The sequence below is a fragment of the Suricata suricatta genome, chromosome 14 (assembly GCF_006229205.1).
Source record: "Suricata suricatta isolate VVHF042 chromosome 14, meerkat_22Aug2017_6uvM2_HiC, whole genome shotgun sequence".
NCBI classification, from domain to species: Eukaryota; Metazoa; Chordata; class Mammalia; order Carnivora; family Herpestidae; genus Suricata; species Suricata suricatta.
In genome coordinates this window covers 69,265,785-69,291,132 of record NC_043713.1, presented here as the reverse complement: position 1 = coordinate 69,291,132, position 25,348 = coordinate 69,265,785, and the positions used below count along the sequence as shown (strand labels likewise).

General features: G+C 40.4%; 1 protein-coding gene across 10 annotated transcripts in view; it reads left to right on the top strand.

Moving 5' to 3' along the window:
- PRR14L (proline rich 14 like) overlaps nucleotides 1-25,348 on the top strand; it is a 61,354-nt gene that overhangs the window by 14,434 nt on the left and 21,572 nt on the right. For all 10 annotated transcript variants that reach the window (XM_029921821.1, XM_029921822.1, XM_029921827.1 and 7 more), the window contains 2 exons: nucleotides 10,305-10,377; nucleotides 19,838-25,001. In XM_029921821.1, the coding sequence (XP_029777681.1) occupies nucleotides 10,305-10,377; nucleotides 19,838-25,001 (5,237 nt within the window). The remainder of the gene's footprint in view (nucleotides 1-10,304; nucleotides 10,378-19,837; nucleotides 25,002-25,348) is intronic.

Below are 25,348 nucleotides of genomic sequence, written 5' to 3'. Positions count from 1 at the left end.
AACCTAAATCGAGAGACTTTCATTTCAAAAGTGTCAAAGTCACAAAAGATGAATACTTGAGGAACTATCTCCAGTTAAGGGAGAACTTAGGGAGACATGAAAACTAACACATAGACTAACTAAGACATGGGAGCCTGGATTGGATCCAGGTCCTGAAAAATGATTTTAAGAAGACATTAATAAGATTTGAATAAATTCTGGAGTTAATAATATATTAATATCAATTTACTGACCTTAATAACTATACTATGATTATATGTAAGATGTTAACACTGAGGAAAGCTAGATAAAGACAGGAAATTTTTTGAACCATATTTGCAGACTTTTCTGTACATCTGAGACATCTCTAAATCAATTATTTAGGGGCACCTGGGTGGCTCAGTCACTTGAGTATCTGACGTCGGCTCACATCATGATGTCATGGTCCGTGGATTCAAGCCCCGCGTCGGGCTCTGTGCTGACACCTCAGAGCCTGGAGCCTGCTTCGGATTTTGTGTCTCCCTCCTTCTCTGCCCCTCCCCCATTCATGCTAAAACCTTGCTTAAAGGAGACAGAATTTAAGTCCATACGAAAGGTATGTTTTAACATCTAGACCAGTCTAGATCAGTCTAGAAATGGATTAGGTGGTGCAGGAAAGTCATGTTTATGAAGAGGCTGAGTGACTGTATGTCAGAAATACAGCAAAGGAGATTCTAGTTTAGACAAGCAACTTCAGAGCTATTTTCCCATCCTGAGATTCTGTGATTTTTCTGTCTTTGATTTGCCTTTAGCAACATTCCACAAAGTTCTTTTCCTTCAGCTGTTCCTCATATCAAACCAGCAAGGGGCCCACAGTTGGGCACTGACTTAGGTTTGGGAAAGAGTACTCAAAGATTACTACTTACTAGCTCCTCTGTTTCCTCTGGACCAAAATCTGTCATGACAGAAAAGGTAAGGACTTCAACAGAGCCTGGCTCCAGCAATAAAAACTTGCTGTAATTTTGAAAGACAGCCACCTAGGCTTCCACAGCATTCATTGTATGAATCAACTGAATTTGACAAAGTTCAGTCAGCTTGGTGAATTTCCTAGTTGAAGGAGAAGGACTATATCATTTTTTAGAAATAAAAGTTAGCACTTTTCTACATCTTGGTTTCTGATGAAGCCTTAACTGTCATATTAAATATCTATTTCATTCACTCATCTAATCACTTTTATACATTTTTAAAGTTTATTTTGAGAGAATGCATGCAAGCACACAAGCGGGAGAAGGGCAGAGAGGGGGATACAGAGGATACAAAGCAGGCTTTGTGCTAATAGCAGACAGCCCGATGCAGGGCTCAAACGAACGAACCATGAGATCATGACCTGAGCCAAAGTCAGTCATTTAACTGACTGAGCCATCCAGGCGCACCTCATCTAATCTCTTTTAAACTCATCATTGGGACACCTGAGTGGTTCAGTCAGTTGAGCTTTGACTTCAGCTCAGGATCCAACTTTGGATCCTCTGTTCCTATTTCTCTCTGCTCCTCTCCCACTCACCCTCTTTCTCTCTCAAAAAATAAATAAACTCAGGGGCACCTCGGTGGCTCAGTCTGTTAAGCGTTGGACTTCAGCTCCAGTCATGATCTCTCAGTTCATGAGTTTGAGCCCCGCATCAAGCTCTGTACCAACAGCTGAGAGCCTGGAGCCTGCTTCAGATTCTGTCTCCCTCTCTTGCCTCATGTTTTGTCCCTCTGTCTCAAAAATAAATAAATACTAAAAAAAAATTAAAAATAAATAAACTTGAAAAAATAATATTTTTTGTTAAAAGAAAACTCAACAAAATGTTATTTTATGAAGCAACTTAGTGTTTATTTAAAATTTTTTTAAAAAATATTTTGAGAGAGACAGGAACACCTCGGTGGTTCAGTCAGTTAAGCATCTGACTTTGGCTCAGGTCATGATCTCACAGTTCGTGGGTTCAAGCCCCACATCAGGCTCTGTGCTGCCAGCTAGCTCAGAGCCTGGAGCCTGTTTGGGACTCTGTGTCTCCCTCTCTCTCTGACCCTCCCCTGCTCATGCTGTCTCTCTCTATCTCTCAAAAAAAAATATTTTGAGAGAGACAGAGATAGCGCAAGGGTGGGTGGAGGGGCAGAGAGAGAAAGGGAGACACAAAAGTGAAGCAGGCTCCACGCTCTGAGCTATCAGCACAGAGCCCGATGTGTGGCTCAAACCCATGAACTGGGAGATCATGACCTGAGCCAAAGTTGGACACTTAATCGACTGAGCCACCCAGGTGCCCCCAGTGTTTATTTTTGAAACAAGAGCAAGAAACCCAAGCAGGCTCGAGCGCTGTCAGCATGGAGCCCAATGCATGGAACCTCTATCTCACAGTCCATGAGAATATGACCTGAGCTGAAAGCAGGAGTCAGACACCTAACCGACTGAGCCACCCAGGCACCCCTGAAGCAATTTATTTTTAATTATCTTTTGATGTTTATTTTTGAAAGAGAGAGGGGGACAGAAGATCCTGAGTGGGCTCTGTGCTGACTGTAGAGACCCTGATACGGGGCTCTAACCCATGAACTGTGAAATCATGACCTGAGCCAAAATCAAGTGTCAGATGTTTAACCAACTGAGTCACCCAGGTGCCCCAAAGCAACCTGTTTTTTAAATGTTGGTCTAACCTTTTTTTTTATTATGGTACAATGGACATAACATAAAATTTACCATTTTAATCATTTATAAATGTATAGTTCGGTGGTGGTTAAGCACCATTGCTTATGTTGTCATATAACCATCAACACAATCCATCTCCAGAACTCTTAACTTTTTCATCTTGCCGAACTGAAACTCTCTCCATTGAACAAAAACTCCCCACCCCTGTACCTCACTACCACCATTCTCTCTGTCGCTATGAAAATGACTACCTCTATGGAACTAATCTAAGTGGAACTATACAGTCTTTGTCATCTTGTGACTGCACTGAACATTTTTTTAAATAACCACTTAAATATTCTAGGGACACCTGGGTGGCTCAGTTGGTTGAGCCTCTGACTTTAGCTCAGGTCATGATCTCATGGTTTGTGGATTTAAGCCCCGCATCATGCTCTGAGCTGACAGCTCGGAGCCTGGAGCCTGTTTCAGATTCTGTGTCTCCCTGTCTCTCTGCCCTCCCCTACTTGCATTCTGTTTCTCTCAAAAATGAATGAATGTTTGGGGTGCCTGGGTGGCTCAGTCGGTTGAGTGTCCGGCTTCAGCTCAGGTCATGATCTCATCATAGTCCCTGGGTTCGAGCCCCATGTTGGGCTCTGTGCTGACAGCTTGGACCCTGGAGCCTGCTTCGGATTCTGTGTCTCTCTCTGCCCCTCCCCAGCTCACTCACTCTCTCTCAAAATAAAGACATAAACATTTTTTAATGTTTTATTTATTTTTTTTATTTTTTTAAAAGTCTGTCATTGTTCACAGGGATCTCTTATTTTTTTTAATTAACTACCTTTTTTTTTTAATGTTTTATTTATTTTTGATACAGAGAGAGACAGAGCATGAGAGGGGAAGGGGCAGAGAGAGAAGGAGACACAGAACCGGAAGCAGGCTCCAGGCTCTGAGCTAGCTGTCCGCACAGAGCCTGATGCGGGGCTCGAACCCACAAACATGAGATCTGACCTGAGCCAAAGTCAGAGGCTTAACCAACTGAGCCACCTAGGCGCCCCTAATGTTTTATTTATTTTTGAGAAAGAGAGACAGTGTGAGCAGGGAAGGGTCAGAGAGAGAGGGAGACACAGACTCTGAAGACAGGCTCCAGGCTCTGAGCTAGCTGTCAGCACAGAGCCTGACGTGGGGCTCGAACCCACAAACTGCAAGATCATGACCTGAGCCGAAGTTGGATGCTTAACCAACTGAGCCACCCAGGGGCCCCCCCAAAATTTTTTTAATAAAAAAATGAATAAATGTTTAAAAAAAGTTTTTTACATTAAATATTCTAACCATGAAATACTTTAGTCATGAAAAGGAAAGACAGCAAAAAATAATTCTTTCCTGCCTTATTGTGTCCAAAAGGCATAAAAGATTATAACTAATAATTTGGTGCTTTGATCAGGAGCCACTGTGTTATTGGGGAGTAGAGGAGAGCAGGAAGGCAAAAAGGAAGTAAGGGAAAGTGAGAGGAGGCACAGTGGCAGGGACAGCTGCAAGAGCCAGACCACCTGGTGGAAGAATGAACTCCATTCTGAGCTCCGCAGTGGTAGGACCAAGGTCTACCACTTTGGTGCACGCTGAAGCTACCTGCAAGGGTATGGACAAGATTTGGTATTATCTAAGAATAAAATATAAAGAGATGGGTATGTGATATTTCTCATAGATGAGTAAACACTAAAAACTTGTTATACTGTGGTGGTTTTTTCCTTCAACATAGGCTCGGTTTTTTTGGTGCATAGATATAACATATAGGGCATTTAAGTTTTTATATATTTTACTTTTTTTTTTTCCTCTCATGGTGGTTGCTATGCTTGGGTTGAATGTGTTACAAAAGCTTTGGTTCCAGGATGTGATTCATGCTCAACACAGACACAGAAAAAGTTCTGATTGTTAGCTGTAACACATGAAGCAGCAGTATGCATTTTTTTGACAGCTATTTGAAGCTGTCTGGACAGGGGACATCAAATAAGGAAGCACAATAACTGTCAATCACTTGAACCATGTTATGCTGTTGGAGAAATATGTGTGGTTTTTTGGTTTTGGTTTCTTATTTTAATGGCTTTTTGTTTTGTTTTGTTTTTAGATTAGGTAGAATTTTATTTCCCTCTCTCATAGAAGTCTCTATACAGGAGGGTCCAGAACAGGTAACCCAGCTCAGGAATGATCCAAGCTCTAATTGTTGCTCTGCCATCCTCAAACATGGCTCTTTGGGTATAAAATAGGTGCTTCTGCTTCCCTCACTGTGCCTTCAGCCCCCACCTTGGAAGAGGAAATAACTCTATTTTTGTTTCTGAGAGAGAGAGAGCAAGCGCCTGCACATGCACACAAGTAGCGGAAAGACTGAGGGAGAGGGAGACAGAATCTGAAGCAGGCTCAGAGCTGTCAGTGCAGAGCCCTACTCAGGGCTCAAACTCACAGACTGATGAACTGTGAGATCATGACCTGAGCTGAAGTTGGACGCTTAACTGACTGAGCCACCCAGGCTCCCCAGGAAACTTTTTTTTTAATGGCATGTTCATCAAAGACCCAATCTTGTGCAGTTTGCATGACTTCACTTAAATGAAAACCTGTTGAACTAAATGTCCATTAAGCTTTTCTACTTCTTACCCTAAGAGTCTGCGATCCTACAGGAAATTTGCAGTAGTGCATAGGAGCTTGCTGTTTGTTTAAAAGGATATCTTGGAAAGAATTCATTTTTGGTGATTTAAAAGTGAAAAAAGTCTGAACTTCATGCTGTCAGTAGTAAAACCAGAGGCCATAACCTGTTCTCCAGGTCTGCCAGGGCACTGTTGTTCCCATAGCAATGGTGTGCCTGTGACATCTCATGTTGTTAAAAGTACAGAGAATTGCCCAAACACCAGTGAGATATTGCTGAGACTTAAGATAGAACTTTCTCCTCATAACTGTAGCAGTCCTCAAATAATCATTGTTGGGGAATATTACCAAATGCCTTTCCCAACTAAGGTGATCAGTGCCTTATTTAAAATCACCAGTTGTTTCCCTGAATTGAAATACATGAAAGAAAATTCTTTTTAATTAAAATTTTTTTTGGACATTTATTTATTTTTGAGAGACAAAACATGAGCAGGAGAGGAGCAGAGAGAGAGGGAGACACAGAATCCAAACCAGGTTCTGAGCTGTTACCGCAGAGCCCAGCGTGGGGCTCGAACCCACAAACTGTGAGATCATGACCTGAGCCAGTCGGATGATTAACCAACTGAGCCACACAGGCCCCCCAGAAAATTCCTTTTTTAAGCTCTGTAAAGATTTTTTCTAAAATTTATTTAAATGTTTTATTTATTTTTTGAGAGAGAGAGAGACAGTGTGAGCAGGGGAGGGTCAGAGAGAGGGAGACACAGAATCCGAAGACAGGCTATGCACAGAAGACTAGCTGTCAGCACAGAGCTCGATGCAGGGCTCGAACCCACAAACTGAGATCATGACCTGAGTCGAAGTCAGACGCTTAATTGACTGAGCCATCCAGGCGCACCTTGTAAAGATGTTTTAAAATTACTGTTCTACAACTGTTCCTTTCTAAATATGCAAGGGTAGGAGAAGGAAAGATCCATCTAGAGATATAAAAATTTATTTTATTTTTAGAGTGTTCTTAATTATGGACTAGTCATGGCTATTTCCACAAATGCCAGGTAGTAGGAAGTGTCTCATTTGCTCTATACTATTGCCCCCATCATTGTACACGTCAGTGTATGGGCAGTCCCATCTGAAGATGGGGCGCTCAGTGCCCTTCCTTATTTACCTACTGTCTCCAGCTCAGGAAGCTCAAGTTTAGAGTAGCTCAGCAGAGTTCGGTTACAAGTGGGGCTACAGCTCAGAGATAAATCAGGCCCTGAGGAGCTTGTAACCACGCTGCTTATAAAAGCTGAAGAGCCTGGTGTATATTCATTTTCTTCCTTTAGATAGTTGTGTTGTTTCCTACCATGAATAAGTCTCACAGGAATGAATCAGAGAATTGCATCTTTTTCTAGGACATAAAACTTTTAATAGGCAGTAAGATTACAGATGAACAGTGTGAATGGTTTTTCAAGACCTTTCTAAAATCTGCCAAAACTTTGAAGTACCAGAAATTGGTTTTGATTCCAAGCAGTGGGCAGAAGGATGACCTGTTGAATGTACAAGGCAGAGAATTTGTTAGCTGGCAGTTTGGAAAATGACTTTGTACTGTTCTGTGGCATTTCTTATTTTATACAGGTAATAGCCTGTTATAAACTGTAGTGGTTATTTCACTTGATGTTGAAAAGAAGGATCCATGTAAACTTTCATCTTGGAAGTTGATTCATTCAAAACAGATTTTGTAGAATTTAGGTGGAAGAGAAAATGTTTAGGACTATGTCTAGAAATCCTGAAAATTAGAACATTTAGCAGATTAAATATTGTAGGAAAAAAATTGATAAATTTCTACAAGTGATTAATTAGCTGACCTTGAGGGCATGGGGGAGTCACAGGATCACTATGTCCACTGCTTGCAGGTGGGGTGTTCTGTTCCTCTTATCCATACATGAGGCCCAGACTTGGTAGAGTTTCCACCTCGTATGGAGATCACCCATCACTGTGTTGGTGGTGGTTAGGAGGTGTCTCTCACATCTGACCTCAGCCTCACACACTGTTTCTTTTTCAACCTAGTCAATTTCTGATCATATTTGAAACTTTAAACTTTACAAGGTCTCCAACCGCTGAGGGTTCTTAACTCAGAACCTTTTAAGAGAAGTTAGCAAGCCAGAGGGAGAAGGGAATCACTTACTCCTAACTTCTGCTTCTCTCCTTCCCTGTTATAAATCATAACTAACCAAGGAGAAGGGGACATGGCTGAAGCAGTTGGCTTGGCACTCCACCAGGGTATTTTGGGTCCTCTAGCTGAGAACCTTAGAGCAGCAGGTGGAGCAAAACTAAAATCCCAGCAGCCGCTCCAGGGGCTGGAGCTGATAGGATTAGTTGTACAAACTTAACACAGTTCAGTCTGAGGGAACTGTATGGAACCTGTCCATTGCTGACCTGAGCACAGCTCTCACTTTGCAGAGGTCCTTTTAGGCCCAGAAAAGCTTAGTCACTCCACACGACATATACTAGGATCTATTGGTGATAGTCCTATTTCGCTTTTCCCACAGAAAGGGATAATAGGGTGTCTAAAGTCTAATGGATGATTGGAGCTTCTGCTCTTGGAGCACCCAGTCCTGACAGGGCTTCTTGCTAGGTGTTATATGGTCCCCATTTATTCTTAATGCCATCTGTAAGCCTGTTCTTAGTGCCATATAGCTAGTCTATAGGATTCCTGAAGTTGGAACAGAGCCCTGTCTGACTCCTCATCCCGTAATCTTTTACTCCAGCACTCTACCTTTTCCATAAAGTATTAGCCTGAAAAAATATTCTAACTAGCATCTAATGTCACACCCAAACATTCAGCCTAAGAACTGGGAGAAGTGTCATCTTGGAGGAAGGATCAAATTTAAGTACAAATAAAGATATTTTCTTAACCTCTTACTGTGAAATAATATGAGACTTCAGAGAAGTTGCAGATAGTACACAGAATTACCATACGCCCTTCATGCAGATTCTTCCATTAACATTTTACCACATTTACTTTTTCTATTTTGAATAATTTGATGGTATAGTTGTAGTCATGATGCCTAAGTATTTCAATGTGTATTTCCTGTCAAACAAAGACATTCTGTTATGTGACTATGGTATGTCAATCAAAATCAAGCAATTAACACTGATCCAAGTACTTTTACTTAATCTATAAACCATATTCAAATTTGGCCAATTGTTCTGATATAGCAAAAGAAAAATGGCTTTTTTGGTCTAGGAAAAATCCAGGATCACTTGTGGCATTCAGTTGGCGTGTCTCTAATCTCCTATAATATGTAACAGTTCTTCAGCCCATGACCTTGACACTCTTGAAGAGTACAGGCCATTTGTTTTATAGAATTTCCCTTAATTTCGGCTTGTCTGGTGTTTCCTCATGATTAGATTCTGATTTTGCACTTTGGCAGCAGGAATTCCAAAGAAGTGATGCTGGTTTTTCTTGGTATATCCTCTCAGGAGGCACACGGCTTTGGGGTGCTTCATTCCTGGGAAGATGAAGTCCATCACTTTGTTCAAGTAGGGTCTGCTAGGTTTCTCCACTGTGAACTTACTATTTTCCCCTATGGAATTATTAAGTATCTTGTGGAGAAATGTTTTGAAACTATGTAAATATTTCTGTTTCTCATTCAAACTTTTAGCTGCTAGTTTTAACAGCCATTGATAATTCTTGGTTGAGATAATTTTTAATGTGATGGTTGCCCAGTGGTGATTTTCTAATTCCATCATTCCTTCCATGGTAAGTAATTGCTTTCTCTTCTCCTCTTTTACAAATAAGTCTGACCTGACATCATGCTAGAAATCATTACTTCTTTGTCATACATGTAGTGTTACCATAAGTTACCTGGGACATAATATGTTTTTAAGTTCATGCTTTGCAAAAGCATTCCACACTAAGGAAATAAAAGAATAGTCCAGCTTTACATATAATAATCCATGCTCTCAGTTGCGATGATAATGTTTTATTTCTGCGTATATCTACCTGTGCTTACCATTGCTTTTATCTTTCCTCTCAGTCTTGGGTTCTGTTTCTACCACGGAACTTTGCTCAGGCTCCAAATGGTTTTTGCTTGCTTTGGATTGGTTTGTTTGAAGTGCTGTAAAAAGTCTACTGTCTGTAGATTTAGATGTATAGCATGTCAGTATCTTGTACTTAACCAATTAAATCAGTGTGAAAAAAATTTAATCTTAGGGCAAGGGAAAAGAGGTGACTCGGGAGAGCTTAGTGTAAGGAGCCATTTTAGGTCTGTCAGTGTCTCCTAGCTGGTCGACCCTTACCTCATAGGCCTTGAGACCATTTGCTGTCATGACTTGCATATTTGCCACTGCCCCCTCTCATTTTCCTGAATTCCTTCTGTAGGAAAAAACTGGTTATCAGTGAAGGTGTCCTCTTTTAGATGTTCTCCCTCCAATGAAGGGGGATGGAGAGAAAAAAATCACCCTTCTAAGAAGTTTGGAAAGAAAATGAGTACATGATATCTAGAATGGTTAAGGACTGAGATACATCCAATTTGCTGTTTTCCTTTCAAATGAAATTTAAGTTATGTTGCAGCAATTTGTTTCTTGATTTAGAATGTATTTATGGGGTTTTGTTTGGACCTGCAGTTCAATATTTTAAGGCTCTGTTATTGTCCAGACCTTAGGAAACTTGGCTTTGAAGCTCAAATTCTAGAGAAGTGGAAGGTTTTTTGTTGGTAGTGGTGGCTTGTTTTTATTTTTTTATTTTAGAGCATGAATGGGGGAGAAGGGATGAGGGGAAGCAGGCTATACAAGCCCGGAGCCTGATACGAGGTTCAGTCTCACCATGGTGAGATGACCTGAGCCGACATCAAGAGTCAGACGTTTAACTGGCTGAACCTTGCAGGCGCCACAAGAAGTGGAAGTTTTTGCTTCTTGTATTTCTTTAAATGTGAGATTTCCTTTAGTTGCCAAACTTTGTGACTACTAGCAGATTTCCAGGAATCATAAAGAAATTTCTCAGATGGTAATTTGCATTCATGAGTTCAGGTATCTCTAAATCCTCCCTGACCACTGGGTTTTCTTCCTGCAGGAAGACCTCCTGATGCAGTCAAGCAAAGAACATTTATGCACGGGGATCCCTGAAGACTTTCTGAAGAGCAAAGGTATTTAATTTTTCCACTCTTTTCTTTTTTCCATGTAACACACACCGTTTTAGTTAACATTTTCTGTTTTGCATTGGGAATGCAAGTCCCTGGCTTGCAAGATTGATTTAACTATAGAAATTCTTGATATTACTTATGGACATACTCGAAAACACCTAGCAGTGTCATAGGGTTTGGGGGGGGGGGTGTTTTTCTTTGTTTTTAATGTTTGTTTATTTTGAGAGAAAGCCTGAGTGAATGGGGAGGGCAAAAGAGAGACTCCCAAGCAGGTTTTGTGAAGTGGGGCTTGATCTCACAAACCATGAGATCATAACCTGAGCCGAAATCAAGAGTTGGACTCTTAACCAGCTGAGCCACCCAGGTGCCCCTCTTTGTTTAAGTAAACTCTGCCCCCAGCACGGGACTTACTAAGATCAAGAGTCATATGCTCTACCCTTTGAGCCAGCCAGCCACCCAAAATAGTGCCTTAGTATTGATAGCAGTTTGCCTCACACTTTTTTGTAATGAGTCCCTATTGATGGTGTGCTGAACCTTAATTGCTGATACGAAATCTTTTATTTGATTTCATAAAAACGAACTGCCTCCTTGGAAGGGTTAACATGGATGGGGAGGAATTGACCCCCTCCAGTTCAGTGTGTGTGTGTGTGTGTGTGTGTGTGTGTGTGTGTGTGTGTAATGCAATTTAGGTTAAAATATAATCATAACCAAAAAAAGGTAAAGTACAGCAAATAGGTTTGATTATATGAACATGTTACTGTGATAGAACATCAGATTTGACTACTCTGCTTCTTGGGAACCCGGACAGAAAAGGAAGGACAAATTGTCTTTTTGAGAAAGGGTACTTGTCCCAGTTTATTACCCTGCTTCCTGCTGCTGGGGATTTCCTTTGTGGCTTAAAGGCTTGGCTGTCCAGTATAGGTTAAAAACTCTGAAGATGAGAAATGTTCTTTTGTACATGTCTCCCCCAGTTTTAGGGCTTTGAGTGGGACCATTTTTAGCACCACCACCCTTCCCCCCCAAATATCTTTTCATCGGGGCTTCAGTACTGCTATATTGAGTTTTCAGTATAATGGTGAATTTTCACCCACATTTTTGCACAAAATTTAGTGTTTATTTGTTGAACTACACCTTCATTTAACAACTGAACTGGCCTTTAGACAGGAGAATCAGGGGACACCTGGCTGGCTCAGAGCACGCAACTCTTGATCTCACGGTTGTGAGTTCAAATATCATGTTAGACACAGAAATTACTTAATTAAAAAAGAGAGAGAGAGAGAGACAGGTGTGCCTGGGTGGCTCATTCGGTTTATTGTCTGACTTTGGCTCAGGTCATGATCTCGCAGTTTGTGGGTTCAGGCCCCACATTGGGCTCAGTGCTGACAGCTTGGAGCCTAGTGCAGCCTGCTTTGGATTCTGTGTCTCCCTCTCTGCTCCTCCCCCACTCATGCTCTGTCTCTTTCTCTCTCAAAAATAAATAACATTTTTTAAAAGTTGGAGGGGGGACTGAAGAATCAGTTATTTTCTGAAGAAATCTGCCTTCCCAGACTTAACCTAGTTTCTATCCAGCCAAAAATCTCGTCCACATTGGACATGGGTAAGATGAGCTCTTCTGATTTGTATCCTCAGGTAAACTACTTTGTAGCACTTTTCTTCCTGTCCTGATAACCATTCTTTAATGACTTAAATTAGGAAAATGAATTATTCCCCCTCACCCAAAGTCGTGTGTAGGGTTCTCAGTTTGAGACAGAGGAACTTGAAAACAGCACCTCTACTAGAGTTTTTAATAACAGTGATCTAGCGCCTGACTATAATATATTCTTCCATTCAATCCCCAAAGAGCCTTCCAAGGTGTCCCTTTGTTACACACAAGGAAACAAGGTCCACTGTGCCGAGGCCTAGTCAGTCATAGGAAGGTAGAAAGGAAGGTTCTATGAAGGCAGGCCTATGAAAGAATTGAGCACACAAGCTGCCACCATAGATTTCAGTCAAACAGCTGCTGTAAGTGTGGCCAGCATCTCAGCTCACTTTGCTAGGGATAAGATCAAGCATCTGTCCACCTGTCATTTATTATAAAATTGAGAAGTAAATGATGTTTCTTGGGAAGTTGGTTGTATATTCCCTCTCGGGACCCCAGCTGCCAGAGTTTTCATTTTGCTCATGCATATCCTGGTCCTGCACATATCAGATGTAAGTTTTCCTGATGAAAACTAGTATATCCTTGCTACTTTTGTGTTAAGTGTCTGTTCTATGGAACACTGTGTAAATTACAGTTTTATTTACATTTGGTTTTGCTTCCTCTGAATGGGGGCGCCTCGAAGGTCAGCACTATGCAAAAAATCTATAAATTTGCTGAGGAATGAATTTGGGTCCCCTGCACTGAAGTAATCAGCAAGTGAACCTAAGGCTGCCATATTCTCCCTATGTGTGTTGTTTTTCCTTCTCTAAATAAATGTCCCATTCATAATACTTCCAAGTTAGCATGGTATTCATGATTTTGAGGTTCTTTACAGTTATGTCTGCTGTGGCTCAATTAGGTAAAATTAAAACAAACTTAACCCTTTAAAAGCATTTGTGTTAACCAAAAGTCATCTTTAATCGGTAGGATGCTATTGTGCAGATTGTTCCTCCTTTCTTGCATCGGTCCTTCCTTTCTTTCCTTTTTTTTTTTTTTAAAGTTTTATTTATTTAAGTAATCTCTATACCCAGCAGAGAGCTTGAACTCACGACTCTGAGGTCTAAAGTCTCTTGCACGTCGCACTGAGCCAGCTGGGCACTCAGTTGTTATCTTGATTGCCGCAAGACAGACCCGTGGGAAGTGGGCATCACGGAGCAGTGATGCATGTTAGTTGAGGGCCCATTTCACAAAAGGAGAGTGTCCTCCTGTCAGGTACTCTGACTGGTGCCTCTCATTCCTACTTTTCTGTTTTAGTGTGATTACTTCACCACAATTCTGTTTAATATTTTATAGAACTGACATTATCAAGAGTTTTTTTGTTGTGTTTTCTAAGAGTTCTTTGGAACTAGGTTGTGACTTAATTCCCACAGTAGCAATCTCTGTGAAGGCTTATTTGGAAATTCTTTGAAGCCAGGAGAGTCACAAAAAATTGGAAGAGCATTTGAAGGAAAGATACATTTTTTAATGTTTTTATGTATTTTGAGGGAGAGGTAGGGAGAGCAAGCAGGGAGTGGGCAGAGAAAGGGAGAGAGAGAATCCCAGGGGACCCGAATTCATTTCCAAGAGAATTCTTTCTGTCCCTCCCCTGCTGGAGTGCACACTCACTTCCCTCCCTCCCTCCCCCCCCCTCTCTCTCCCCCTCTCCCTCCCCCTTCCTCCCTTCCTTCCTTTCTCTCTCTCTCTCTCTCCCTCCTTTTCTTTTTCTAAAAGGAAAAAAGAGGGGTACCTGGGTGGCTCAGTCATTTAAGTATCCTACTTGGCTCAGGTCATGATCTCACAGCTCCTAAGTTTGAGCCTACATCGGGCTCTGTGCTGACAGCTTGGAGCCTGAGCCTGCTTCAGATTCTATCTCCATCTCTCTGCCCCTCCCCTGCTCATTCTCCATCTCTGTCTCTCTCTCCTCAAATATAAAATAAAACATTAAAAAAAAATTTTTTTAAGAAAAAAGAAACTACCAGTCTGTTTTGCATAGTGGTTGTACTGTTTGGGATTCCTACCAGCAATATAGGAGTTCCAGATAAGCAGTTGAATCCTTTTTCAACTCCTTTATTAATTTATTTGTAATTTAGAAAGCCACATGTTCAGTGGTCAGAAGAAGCTGAGGAAGTGACCAAAGCTTGTAGGGTTGTCTGCCACTGTCCTCCTGCCTACCTCCTATCTTCCACTGTGAGCCTCCACACAGGAGACCTTCATTTTATAAGACATGACATAATTGCTAACCCATTGCACATCTTTCTGAAGATGAGATGTAGGATATGCCAAAATGAATGTCATACTCAGTGTCCCAGTCTAACCACTTAATTTTTGGATCCAGGAAAAGGTTTTAATAGAAATGGTGTTAAATCCTTACCATCCTCCATCATGTCTGTCCCTAATTATGGTTGTATGGAGATATCACCAAAAAAAATCTTCCAGTTTTCTGATGTTACTTGTATTAATATCAGAGTGTAAATGTGTCTTTAAAAACAATTTTGCATACTGTAAAATTTGCTTGTTTAAAATAGATAATTCAGTAGTTTTCTTAAATACAGAGCATAACCTTCACCACAGTTTTTCATCACTCCCTAAAGAAACATTGTACCCATTAACATTCATTCTTCATTCCCCATTCTTTTTTCCTTATCCCCAACCACTTCAAGCCACTATTTGCTCTTGTCAGTGTAGATTTGCCTATTCTGGACATTTTATATAGATGAGACCTTACAATTTGCAGTCTTTTATAACAGCTTTCACTTGGCATAAAGATTTATGTTTAATTTTTTTTTAGCGTTTATTTATTTTTGAGAGAGAGAGACAGAGCACAAGCAGGGGAGAGGCAGAGAGAGGGAGACAAAATCTGAAGCAGGCTCCAGGCTCCGAGCTGTCAGCACAGAGCCCGATGGGGGACTCATATCCACGAACTGTGAGATCATGTGACCTGAGCCAAAGTCAGACACTCAACCAACCGAGCCATCCAGGCGCCCCCTGGCATAAAGATTTTTAAGATTCATCCATGATCTAGCATTTTAAAGTACTTCATTCATTTCTATGGCTGAATAATGTTCCTTTGTATCCATTTATCTGTTGGACATTTGGGCTGTCTCTACTCTTTGGCTATTACGAATAATGTTGTCAGCATTTGAGTACAGGTTTTGTGTGAACATAAGGTTTCAATTCTCTTGAATAGATACCTAGGAATAGAATTGGTGGATAATAAGGAAACTCTGTTCAGCATTTTGAAGAATTGCCAAACTATTTTGCAAAATGGCTGCACTGTTTTCCAATCCCATCAGCAACAGATGAAGGTTCTAGTTTTGTTGCATCCTGTCCAGCACTTGTTATTTTCTGATTTGTTTTAAATTATATCCATTTTAATGCATCTAGAGTGGTATCATGTGGTTTTGATTTTCATTTCTCTGATGACTAATGATGATGAACATTTTTCAGTGTGCTTACTGACCATTTGTATATTTTGGGGGAAATGTCTATTCAGATCCTTTGCTTTTTTTTCTTTTTAACTTTTTAAAAATCAGTAGTTTATTTTGGAGGAATTTTGGATTTACAGAGATTCTGAGCAGATAATATAGAGTTTCCATTAACCACACTCCCTACCCCCAAAATGCACAATTTCTTGTGTTGTTAAGTATTAGTAAATACAGTTGTTATTGTACAATACCGATACATTAGTATTAATTGAAGTTTTTTTCAAATGTCTTTTGTTTTTTTCACCTAATATCCTTTTCCTGTTCTGGAATCCCATCCAGAATACCATATTGCATTTAGTCCTCAGGTCTGCTTCGGCTCTTCTTGACCGTGACAATTTCTTACACTTCCCTTGTTTTGAGGCGACCTTAATAGTTTTGAAGGTTACTGGTCAGGTATATTGTAGAATGGCTCGCCATTAGGGTTATCTTACTGTTTTTTATCATAAGACTGGGGTTATAGGTTTGGGAGAGGAAAATCACATAAGTAAACTTATATTTTGATCACCTCTTACAAAGGGCATGTGCTATAAACATGAAGTAGTGTTTATAAGCGTTCTTCACTATCAGGTTACTTTCCTCACCCCATTTCCATACTGTTCTCTTTGGAAGGAAGTCACTAAGTATAGCCTGCACCTAAGGAATGGGGAGTTATACTCCCTCTGCCCATTTTTATTATTGAGTTGTGAGAATTCTTTAAATATAGATCCTTTATCAAATAGATGATTTGCAAATATTTTCCCCCCATCAGTAGGTTGCCTTTTCACTTCTTGGTTTCCCTTTGAAGAACAAAAGATTTTAGTTTTGATGAAGTTCAACTTAAGAGTCTTCTTTTTATCACTTGTGTTTCAGCATCTTAGCTAAGAAATCTTTACCAAGATCATTAAGAAATACTCTTGTGTTTTCTTCGAAGAGTTTTATAGTTTCAGCTCTTATATTTAGGTCTCTGATCTACATTGAGTTAATTTTTGTGTATGATATAAGACAGGGTCCAAATTTATTCATTCCAGTTACCCTGGAACCATTCACCATTTGTTGAAAAGCTACTCTTGATCCCTTTGTCAAAAATCAGCTGACTGTGTGTGTTAAGAGTTTATTTCTGGACATACAGTTCTAATTCCCTTGCTCTTTATGTCTGTCCTGTGCTAGTGCCAGACTGTTTCCTTTACTGCAGCTTTGTTTTTCAAGTCAGGAAGCATGAGTCTTCCATCTTAGTTCTTTTTCAATATTGTTTTGGCTATTATGTGTCTCTTGCATTAAAAAAAGTTGTTTAATGTTTGTTTATTTTTGAGAGAGAGAGAGAGAGAGAGAGACAAAGAAAGAGAGGGAAACACAGAATCCAGAGCCATCCAGGCACCTCAGTGAACCATATTTTCTTTATCCATTCATTCATCAGTGGATACTTAGGGTTGTTTCCATGTAGAGATTTTCTTCTTCTTAAGTTTATTTATTTTGAGAGAGAGAGACAGACGGACATACAGACACTCACTCACTGTAAATAATGCTGCAGTGTACATGGGGGTACAGATATCTTTCCAGAATAGTGATTTCATTTCTTTTAAATATATACCCAGAAGTGAAGTTGCTGGATGGAATATACCTAATACTTTCAGCAACTTCCCTAACCCTCTAATGCTTTATTCAGACAACATCTATCATGTACCTGATATGGGTACTCGGTCTACAATGATCATTTAGATCCTGTTTCTGTGGGCACTTGGGTGGCTCAGTCAGTTAAGCATCTGACCCTGGATTTCGGTTCAGGTCATGATCTCATGGTTTGTGAAACCAACCCCCCACCTCAGGCCTCTGACAAGGTGGAACATTCTTGAGATTCTCTGTCTCCCTCTCTCTCTCTGCCCCTACCCGGCCTTCTCTGTCTTTGTGTGTGTTGATAAATAAGCAAATAATATAAAATGAAATCAGATTCTTTGAGATTTCAGTCAATGTGGTTAATTATAAAGCGAGTGAAAGAGGGTACCCGAGTGGCTCAGTCAGTTAAGTGTCTGACTTCAGCTCAGATCATAATCGTGCGGTTCCTGAGTTCAAGCCCCACATCAGGTTCTGTGCTGACAGCACACAGCCTGCTTGGGATTCTCTTTCTCCCTCTCTCTCTGCCCCTGTCCCTCTGTCTGTATGTCTGTCTGTCTCTCTCTCTCAAAATAAATAAACTTAAGAAGAAAATCTCTACATGAAAAACAAAAAAACAAGTAAAAGAGGGGTACCTGGGTGGCTCCATTGGTTGAGAATCCGACTTCAGCTTAGTTCATGATCTCACAGTTTGTGAGTTCAAGCCCCACATCCTCTGTCTGCACTCTCTCTGTCCCCACCTCCCTAAATTAATTAATTAGTTAATTAATTAAGCAGAGTATCATTTTGTTTTCGAGCAGTACACAACCCAGCTTTTAGCATTAACAGCACCTAGAAGATGGCTATTCCCCTACCTCCTCCCTAAGATTCTCAACTAAGTTGAGAACAGATATTCTTTCAGCAGGTAGGGGCTCTGAGAGAGAATCTTGCCTTAAGGGCTTTGCACAGTTAACAGTTTGGAGAGGGGGGAAGAGCTTTGCAGTTTTCCTGAGAAGTTATATCAAAGGATTCAACTACGATGGTGCTAAAACAGAATAGAAAGGCTGAGAATTTACATGAATGACTTAATGAATGCCATAGTGTCTGGAGAAGAGATACACTAAACCATTTAGGATAAATGCAGTTAGAAATTCATAAATAGGATAGAATTGTCTGTTGTGATGTGGAAAATAGGCTGGTTTCAGAAAGATAATTAGGGCATTAGGATTTTGAGGCGGTCTTATGTTTTTGGAACCTGTGCAAACTTGTGGAATCCAATATGCATTTATCCATTGAGTATTTGCTAACTCCAAGTATTTTTAACACTGTGTCCTGTCCTAGCATAGTTATTAAGTTTATCATTTTAACCATTCTCAGGTCCAGTAAGATAAGAAAGAAAGCAGAGCAAAGGAAAAGCAGTTTTTCTTTAAATGGCAGGCACTGTACCAGGTGGTGGTTTACATGTGTTATTTAATTTAACCCTCAAAGTAGCACTGAGGTAAGTGTACTTCCCCTCTTTTTCAAAGGAGGAAACTGAGACTCAAAGAGGTAAGTAAGATCACAGAGCCCACCTGCCTTTAGAATTGCTTTTCTTTCTCTCAGAATTGCTGCTGTCAGTATCATTTGAGAAATGGATAAGGAAGCTCTAGGAAGACATTAGTGATAGCATTTGTTGGTTTGACCTAACTGGATTCATTTGTTAATTCTACAGATTTTTTGAGTGCTATTATATACCAGGTGTTATGCTGGGCAATAGGGAAAGGGAGAGACCAAGATAAACATGACCCTTACTATCATGGAATTTATATTCTAATGAGATTAGCTCTTTATATTGAAGATTGATTTGCATTTAGCTTTATCTGTTTAGTGCAAGTATTTTGTTAAATATGTGTATGCATGCAAATATGTACATGTATACATGTATAAAACTTTTAGTTTTCTTGTGTGTGTGTGTGTGTGTGTGTATTAATTTTCTAAAAAGCATAAGGAAGAAAATTTTTTTTGTAGTTTAACAAGTTCAGGGAACTTCATAATGCATCTTATACCTAGGATTTCAGAGAAACTCTATACAGTAAAACTTCTTTATGGATTGCATTTACATTCTTAGAAAGGTTTATTTTGTTTGTTTTTTAATGTTTCATAATAGAAAGTTTTTAATTTATTGAGAAGTGGAGAGTACACTAAACCCACATGTATCTGTCACTCAGCTTCAATAATTACCAGCTCATGACCAGCCTTGTAGGGAAGCAGTTACTATAAGTAATTTAGTTCAAAACTAATACTCAACTTACATATTAATCTCTTTAACATAGGTTTTATGTATATCTGTTCTATTTCCAAAGAGGTAATTTATGATTAATTTAGTATTCAAGTAATAAGATGGTCATTGAATAATATAAGCTATTATTGTGGGTCTGCTTTATTAATGTTTTAGAATGGAAGCTTCTTAAGACTCTGGATTGCATATATATCTCCATATTGTATTTAATTATCAAGATATGTAAGTATGTTTAAATAAGTAATACTAAGAGAAGGGTATTAGTTCAAAATTAGCTCTTTTCTGCCAAGTGTACTCTTGGCCCTGTGCCATACTCTGCATAAAAAAAAAAAAAAGATGCAGTGCACTAACTTTGTAATTTGCTTTTTTAGTTGGGTCTTTTTTGTCACTGTTGGTTGCGTGATTAAATTCATGAAGTATATAGCACATTTTTTTTTTATGATTGTATACTTATTTGGATTTATTTCTCTTGGGCAGAAGGGAATGTACAAATTACAACTGGAACTCTGCTTATGTCTACTGAAGAAGTACAAGGTATGAAGGTCAGTGAGACTAAGACGGATTATAATGAAGGACACAAGAATGGCAATGTGAGTAAAGGTCTCTCAGCTGGGTGCAGCGAATACCCAGAAGTAGACAAACTCATGACCAGTGGTGAGGTTTCAGAAACCAACACATTAGTCTCCCAAGAGCCTTTAACCTTGGTGGATCCTGGATTAACAGAAGCATCTTCTAAAGAAAAAGAATGTGAAGAACTAAAAACTTGTCCTTCTTGGTTGTCATTATTACCAGGGAACAGTGCCATTTCCAAAGTGGACAATGAAAAGGAAGAGTTGTCTAAGTTAAACCTTGTCTGTGAAGCAGATGACAATCACCAACAAATTCTTGGCCACCATAATGAAAACCACAGTATAGCCCATGGCAGTCCCAGGGGCACAAGAAATGCAGTTTTTGTAGAACCCTTGGAAAAAAGTTCTGACATTTCATATTTCTCATCAAGTTTGTCTGGTCCAGAATCAAGAGCAACATCCTTAGAAGTACGTGGTTTTGAGGGTGCTGGCTTGCTGAAGGGATCTGCTAAGAAGACAGACAATTCCTGTTTTGATGGTGGTGATCAAAGCAAGAATTTGGCTACTAGAAGAGAAAATGAACAGTTTTTGAACCTCCAGAGTGAAAGAGGGGAACTCTTTCTTGTTAATGCCAGGCAACCAGAAGAGGATGCTAATGGTCATTATTCTGGTGAGAAAGAGACTGTTGCCTCCCTAAAAGTGAATATTCATGGTAACTGTTGCATTCAAGGCAGTATCCATACAGACAGCCCTGATTCTTTAGTGCCCAGTTCTTTCACCGAAGCCACAGAAGTAATGTTAAAAAAAAATGATTTGAAAATCACTTTAGACACTCAAGGTGGCTTGACAAACCATGAGGACCATAGAGAAACTTCTACTGATATGAGCCATCCAGGCAGACACTCTGAAGAGAGCAGTTTTTCCTCCTCAATGCAGATTGAAGAGCCAGAACAGACAACCACTATAGAGCCCAATATGGTAACTGAAAAGATTTACAGTAAAGACTCTAACTCCTTAATCTGCACCCAGAAAAATCTGGAAGACAACACCCAGTTAAATGAAGCATCATATAATGAATTTCTGAATGAAAGAAAATCCCTTGTGAGTTTAACGCCAGAGGACCAGATAAGTCCTATGGATGAGGTATCAAAGCCCAAGAAAGATATTGCTCAGCTCCCACTATCCCTAGAATTTGATTACAGACCTGAGTCAGAGCAAATTGTGCAGACCCCCCTGGATGATAGTTCACATTTAGATGAGCAGAATACTGCCTGTGAGATGAATGAACTTCCTCGTACCAATGAACTGGTTATAAACAAAATAGAAAGTGAATGTGCTTTAAATCAAGTGCCCATTAATTCTCAAGACCACGCGAAGTTGCCAGCTAACAAAGAGATGCCTTTAGCAACAAGCGAGGATTCCCAACAGAGCCATCACCCTCCATTAGAGGATGGAGCAGACATCATTGCTGATTCCCAGACCATTCCCATCAAAATAAAAATGAAAGACCTCTCTCCATCAGGTGACAAAACCTGTGGTGCCTCTTTAAACAATCCCACCTTAAACATCAAACCAGGAAGCCTAGAAAGAAAAGACAAAATGGCTGATTCAGGAATTATAGATCTACATTCCAGCCTTTTCTCAAGTAAGAAAGAAGCAGCAGCCTTGCCTCAAGAGGTCTCTGCTATGGAATGTCAAAGTGTTCAATCTCAGGATCTCTCTAGCTGTCATTGTGTAAATAAAAATGCACCAGAAAAGAGCATTTGTTCTACTTGTGCTGCATTTGAGTCCAGCAGAATCATCCCAGAAGTTGAAAACTCTTTAATAACCAAATATGAAGATGCATTTCAGCACAGCAGTGACCACTCCCAAAGAAGAGAAGACTCCATGGAAAGTAGCACCCACACATCGGAAGAAAGTGAACTTGCTGGGGGAGAAACTAAAGGCAGCCTTCCAGGAAATAAGATCAGAAACGATTTGTCAGAAGACATGTTAAATAGTGAAGCTTCAGACAAAAACATTCCCACCACCAATCACACCCAACCCCATGTGGAAGGTCTGAAAAGAAAGGAACGGGATGTACCTGAAGAGACTGTGTTTTGCGAGTATAACATCTCTGACTGTTCCACACCACAACTAAACTTATCTGCAAACATTCCAAGCCCTGAACAATCTTTGGACCAGTCTCCTCCTGTTACATTCTCCAGTTTCAAAAATATGAGCCAAGCGGTTGAAACTCTTGATCAAAAAGGAGATAAAGTTCTTGACTCCCAGAGTAACCAAAACAGAAGTGAAGATAAACCAGTTAAGGAGACACTACATGGTGACGAGAGAGAGACTGTCACAGAACCTAACACAGAGGTAAGCCACAATCAAAAAGATCTGTTAGTTGGTTCAGGCAGTAACAACCCATTGTCTAATGGTAGTTCAAAGAAAGGCGATTTGAAAGGAGACTTTGGACATATTTCTGGTTGTGAGGAGTCCAGAGATGGTATTGTAGACATTGTCTACACAGACTGTAGTAATAAGTCTACAGAAAGCATGTTGGACTTAAGAGCATCTAGTACTCCTGATGGTGGTGCAGGACAAGATAGACTGACATTACAGGATACCTCAGTGAGTACTCTGCCTCAGAGAGGAGAACTGAATGCTGCATTTATTGGAATGATTGACCAGGACTCAGATTTTCCAGGTGCTACTTCCTCTATACTGGAGCCTCTGGAAATTAAAAAATCATGTGAAGAGAAAATATGCAGATCATTAAAAGATTGTGAAGTGGAAGTGTATCCAGACTCTTGTGCCAGTAAGATAGCATCTATTGCAGATCATGAGCCAAATACAAAAACATTGGATAGTATAAATGTGTCCTTAGATTATATTCATCATGAACAGCAAGTTAAAGAAGCATCCCTGAAAGAAACACAAGAAATAGTTGAAGGATCAAGACTGGAAATAAATTCTGAGTTTGACAAGGAAAATACCTTCAGAATTTCCTCAGAAGAGTTACTGTCTTCTAGATGCCCAGATGAGAACCCTGTTCCTCTAGGGAGCCTGAGATCCATTGAGACAATGCCTTTGGATCTGTTTTCTCAAGAAAACTCAGGAAGTAATGTTAATAGTGGAGAAACTGAGCTGAAAAATCTTTTTAAACCAAAAGATGATAAAATCCTTTGTGAAAATGTAGAGCACTGCACAGTCCTGCTTGAGGCGAAGGAAGAAGCACCAGGGGATGGGAGTAATTCTAGTGGACTCAGAATAATAGACAGCAGTATGCAAAATTTGCCTTTGACAATGGAAACAGAAACTAAGTTGAAAGGAGAAGAAACTAAAGAACATCAGAGGGGACTTCTGAGTTACTTAACTGTCAGGGAAGTGTCTGGGGAAAGTACCAGAGAAGCTGGTCACAATAATAAAGGGGGAGAGACTTCTCAGACCCACTCTAAATCCCAGAGCATGCTTAGTGATACTGAAGAGCAACTAAGCCAGAGGGCTTTGGACTACATGTTGCAAAATGAAGAGGAATATGTACATCAAAAAGAAGCACACACAGTATTGGAACAATGTGTATCATCGAATATGTTGTCATATGAAATGCAAGACAAGAACCAAGATAAGGATTGCAAAGGTGAGTCCACCATGATGAAGGAAATCACCCTAGCAAAGCTGGACAAGGACGGCACTGCTGCACAGTTTCAGAAGCTGGAAAATCCGGAGGAAAGCTTGTGCCATCTATTAAAAACAGACATGGTGTCATGCACAGATCCTTGCCTTTGTGGTGCCCCTCAGAAAGCACAAGACCCCAACTCTGCTGGATGTGATGAAATACATGGTGCCTTTGGGAACACTTCATATCAGAAAAGAGTGCTTCCCTTAAAGAAGCAGCCCCATCGAACATGTAAGAAAATTTCCTATCAGGAGCAAGTCAACATTGGGAAAAAAATAAGTAAAATCAGAAGTTCTGCCTTTTTAAAGAGTTCCTCTGAAACCATCCCCACAAAAGCACACAGATTTCTTAGTTCATGTGCTGTGTCTGCACCTGCACAATTGGAACCTGAAACAGTACCAACCAGGAGCTTAATGAGCCACATACCAAAGCAGAAGGTTATTCCGTGCCATCCCTTGAGGAGCCTGAATGTTAGGAAGCCTACCAAAGAATCAGCCTTACTCAACAAGCTGTCCATTCTTGCCTCCAGACTGGTCCCAGCCACAAAGACCCAGAAACTAAGATATCGGCGATGTTCCTCTGAACTTCTTCCAGTGGCTAAAAGCTACAAGCGACTCAGATACAAAAGGTTTCTGGATGGATTTTCATACAGTACAACACAGCTGAATCCATATTTGGCAGCCGGTGGATGGGATAAGAGGCCTAACAGTAAGCCCTTGACACTTTATTCACTAGAAGCCATCAAAATGAGCTTCATAGATTTGAGCAACAAGGTGCCGTCACTGCTATTTGGTTCCGAAAATTTCCCAATATCTTTTCACATGAAATCAGGCTCTGAGTGCATGACTGAGTCCCCAAGGACTTTTCCTGAGCACTGTGCTCCAGCCAGGCTCACCTTAGGAGAGGCCCCCAGGTGCCTGTCTCAACCTCCCAAATGGACCTTTTCTTTCTTCTTATCCCACAGTTGCCCTGGGATGGCCACATTCAGGGAAGACACTGGCCCCCATGGTCAGACATATGCCCAGGCTCCTTCACAGCCTCCAGGTCCTCTCCAAGACTATGGAGGCACCGCCATAGTCCAGACCAGAGCAGGCTGCTCTGTCCTTGGCCTTCACACGCTTCTAGCACTTTGTTCTCCTGGATGTTACCGAATCTGGACAAAAAAACGGAGCTTCTCCAGTCATATGCCTACAATGCAGAGGCTCTTCATGACCCAGTTTACACAGGGCTTAAAAGGGTTAAGATCTCCAGCCTCCATAGCAGACAAGGTCTTCTGTTCTCTGCCCTACTCGGTGGGCCGAGTGCTATCCATTTGGAGCCAGCATGGGCCTTCTACCTGCCCCTTTGAAGTCTCTACTCTTCATTCCACTCACAGCAAGCGGCAGCCAACTCTGAGCACCACAAACAGGTAAAATCCATGTCCTGTTCTTTGCAAATGTCCCGTGTTTGCTTTCCAACTTCTGAGGAAAGTTGAGGGCTGGAAATGCCAGCACCTAATTCAGTGTTTTGTGTATAAGTAGGGCACAAAATAAGTACTTTTAAAGTAAATAAAGTAATTATGTAGGTATCACCAAATCTAGTTCATGACGCTCTGGATATCTCTCTGGAGCAGAAAGGCTTCAAAGATTGGCATTTACATACTATAGTTGTACAATTTATAGAATTTTAAGTGAATGGGAGAAGAGTCATTTGGCCACTTAGAATAGTTGAAAATAATTTCAATATCATTTTACCTTCTTATTAGAAATAATAGGA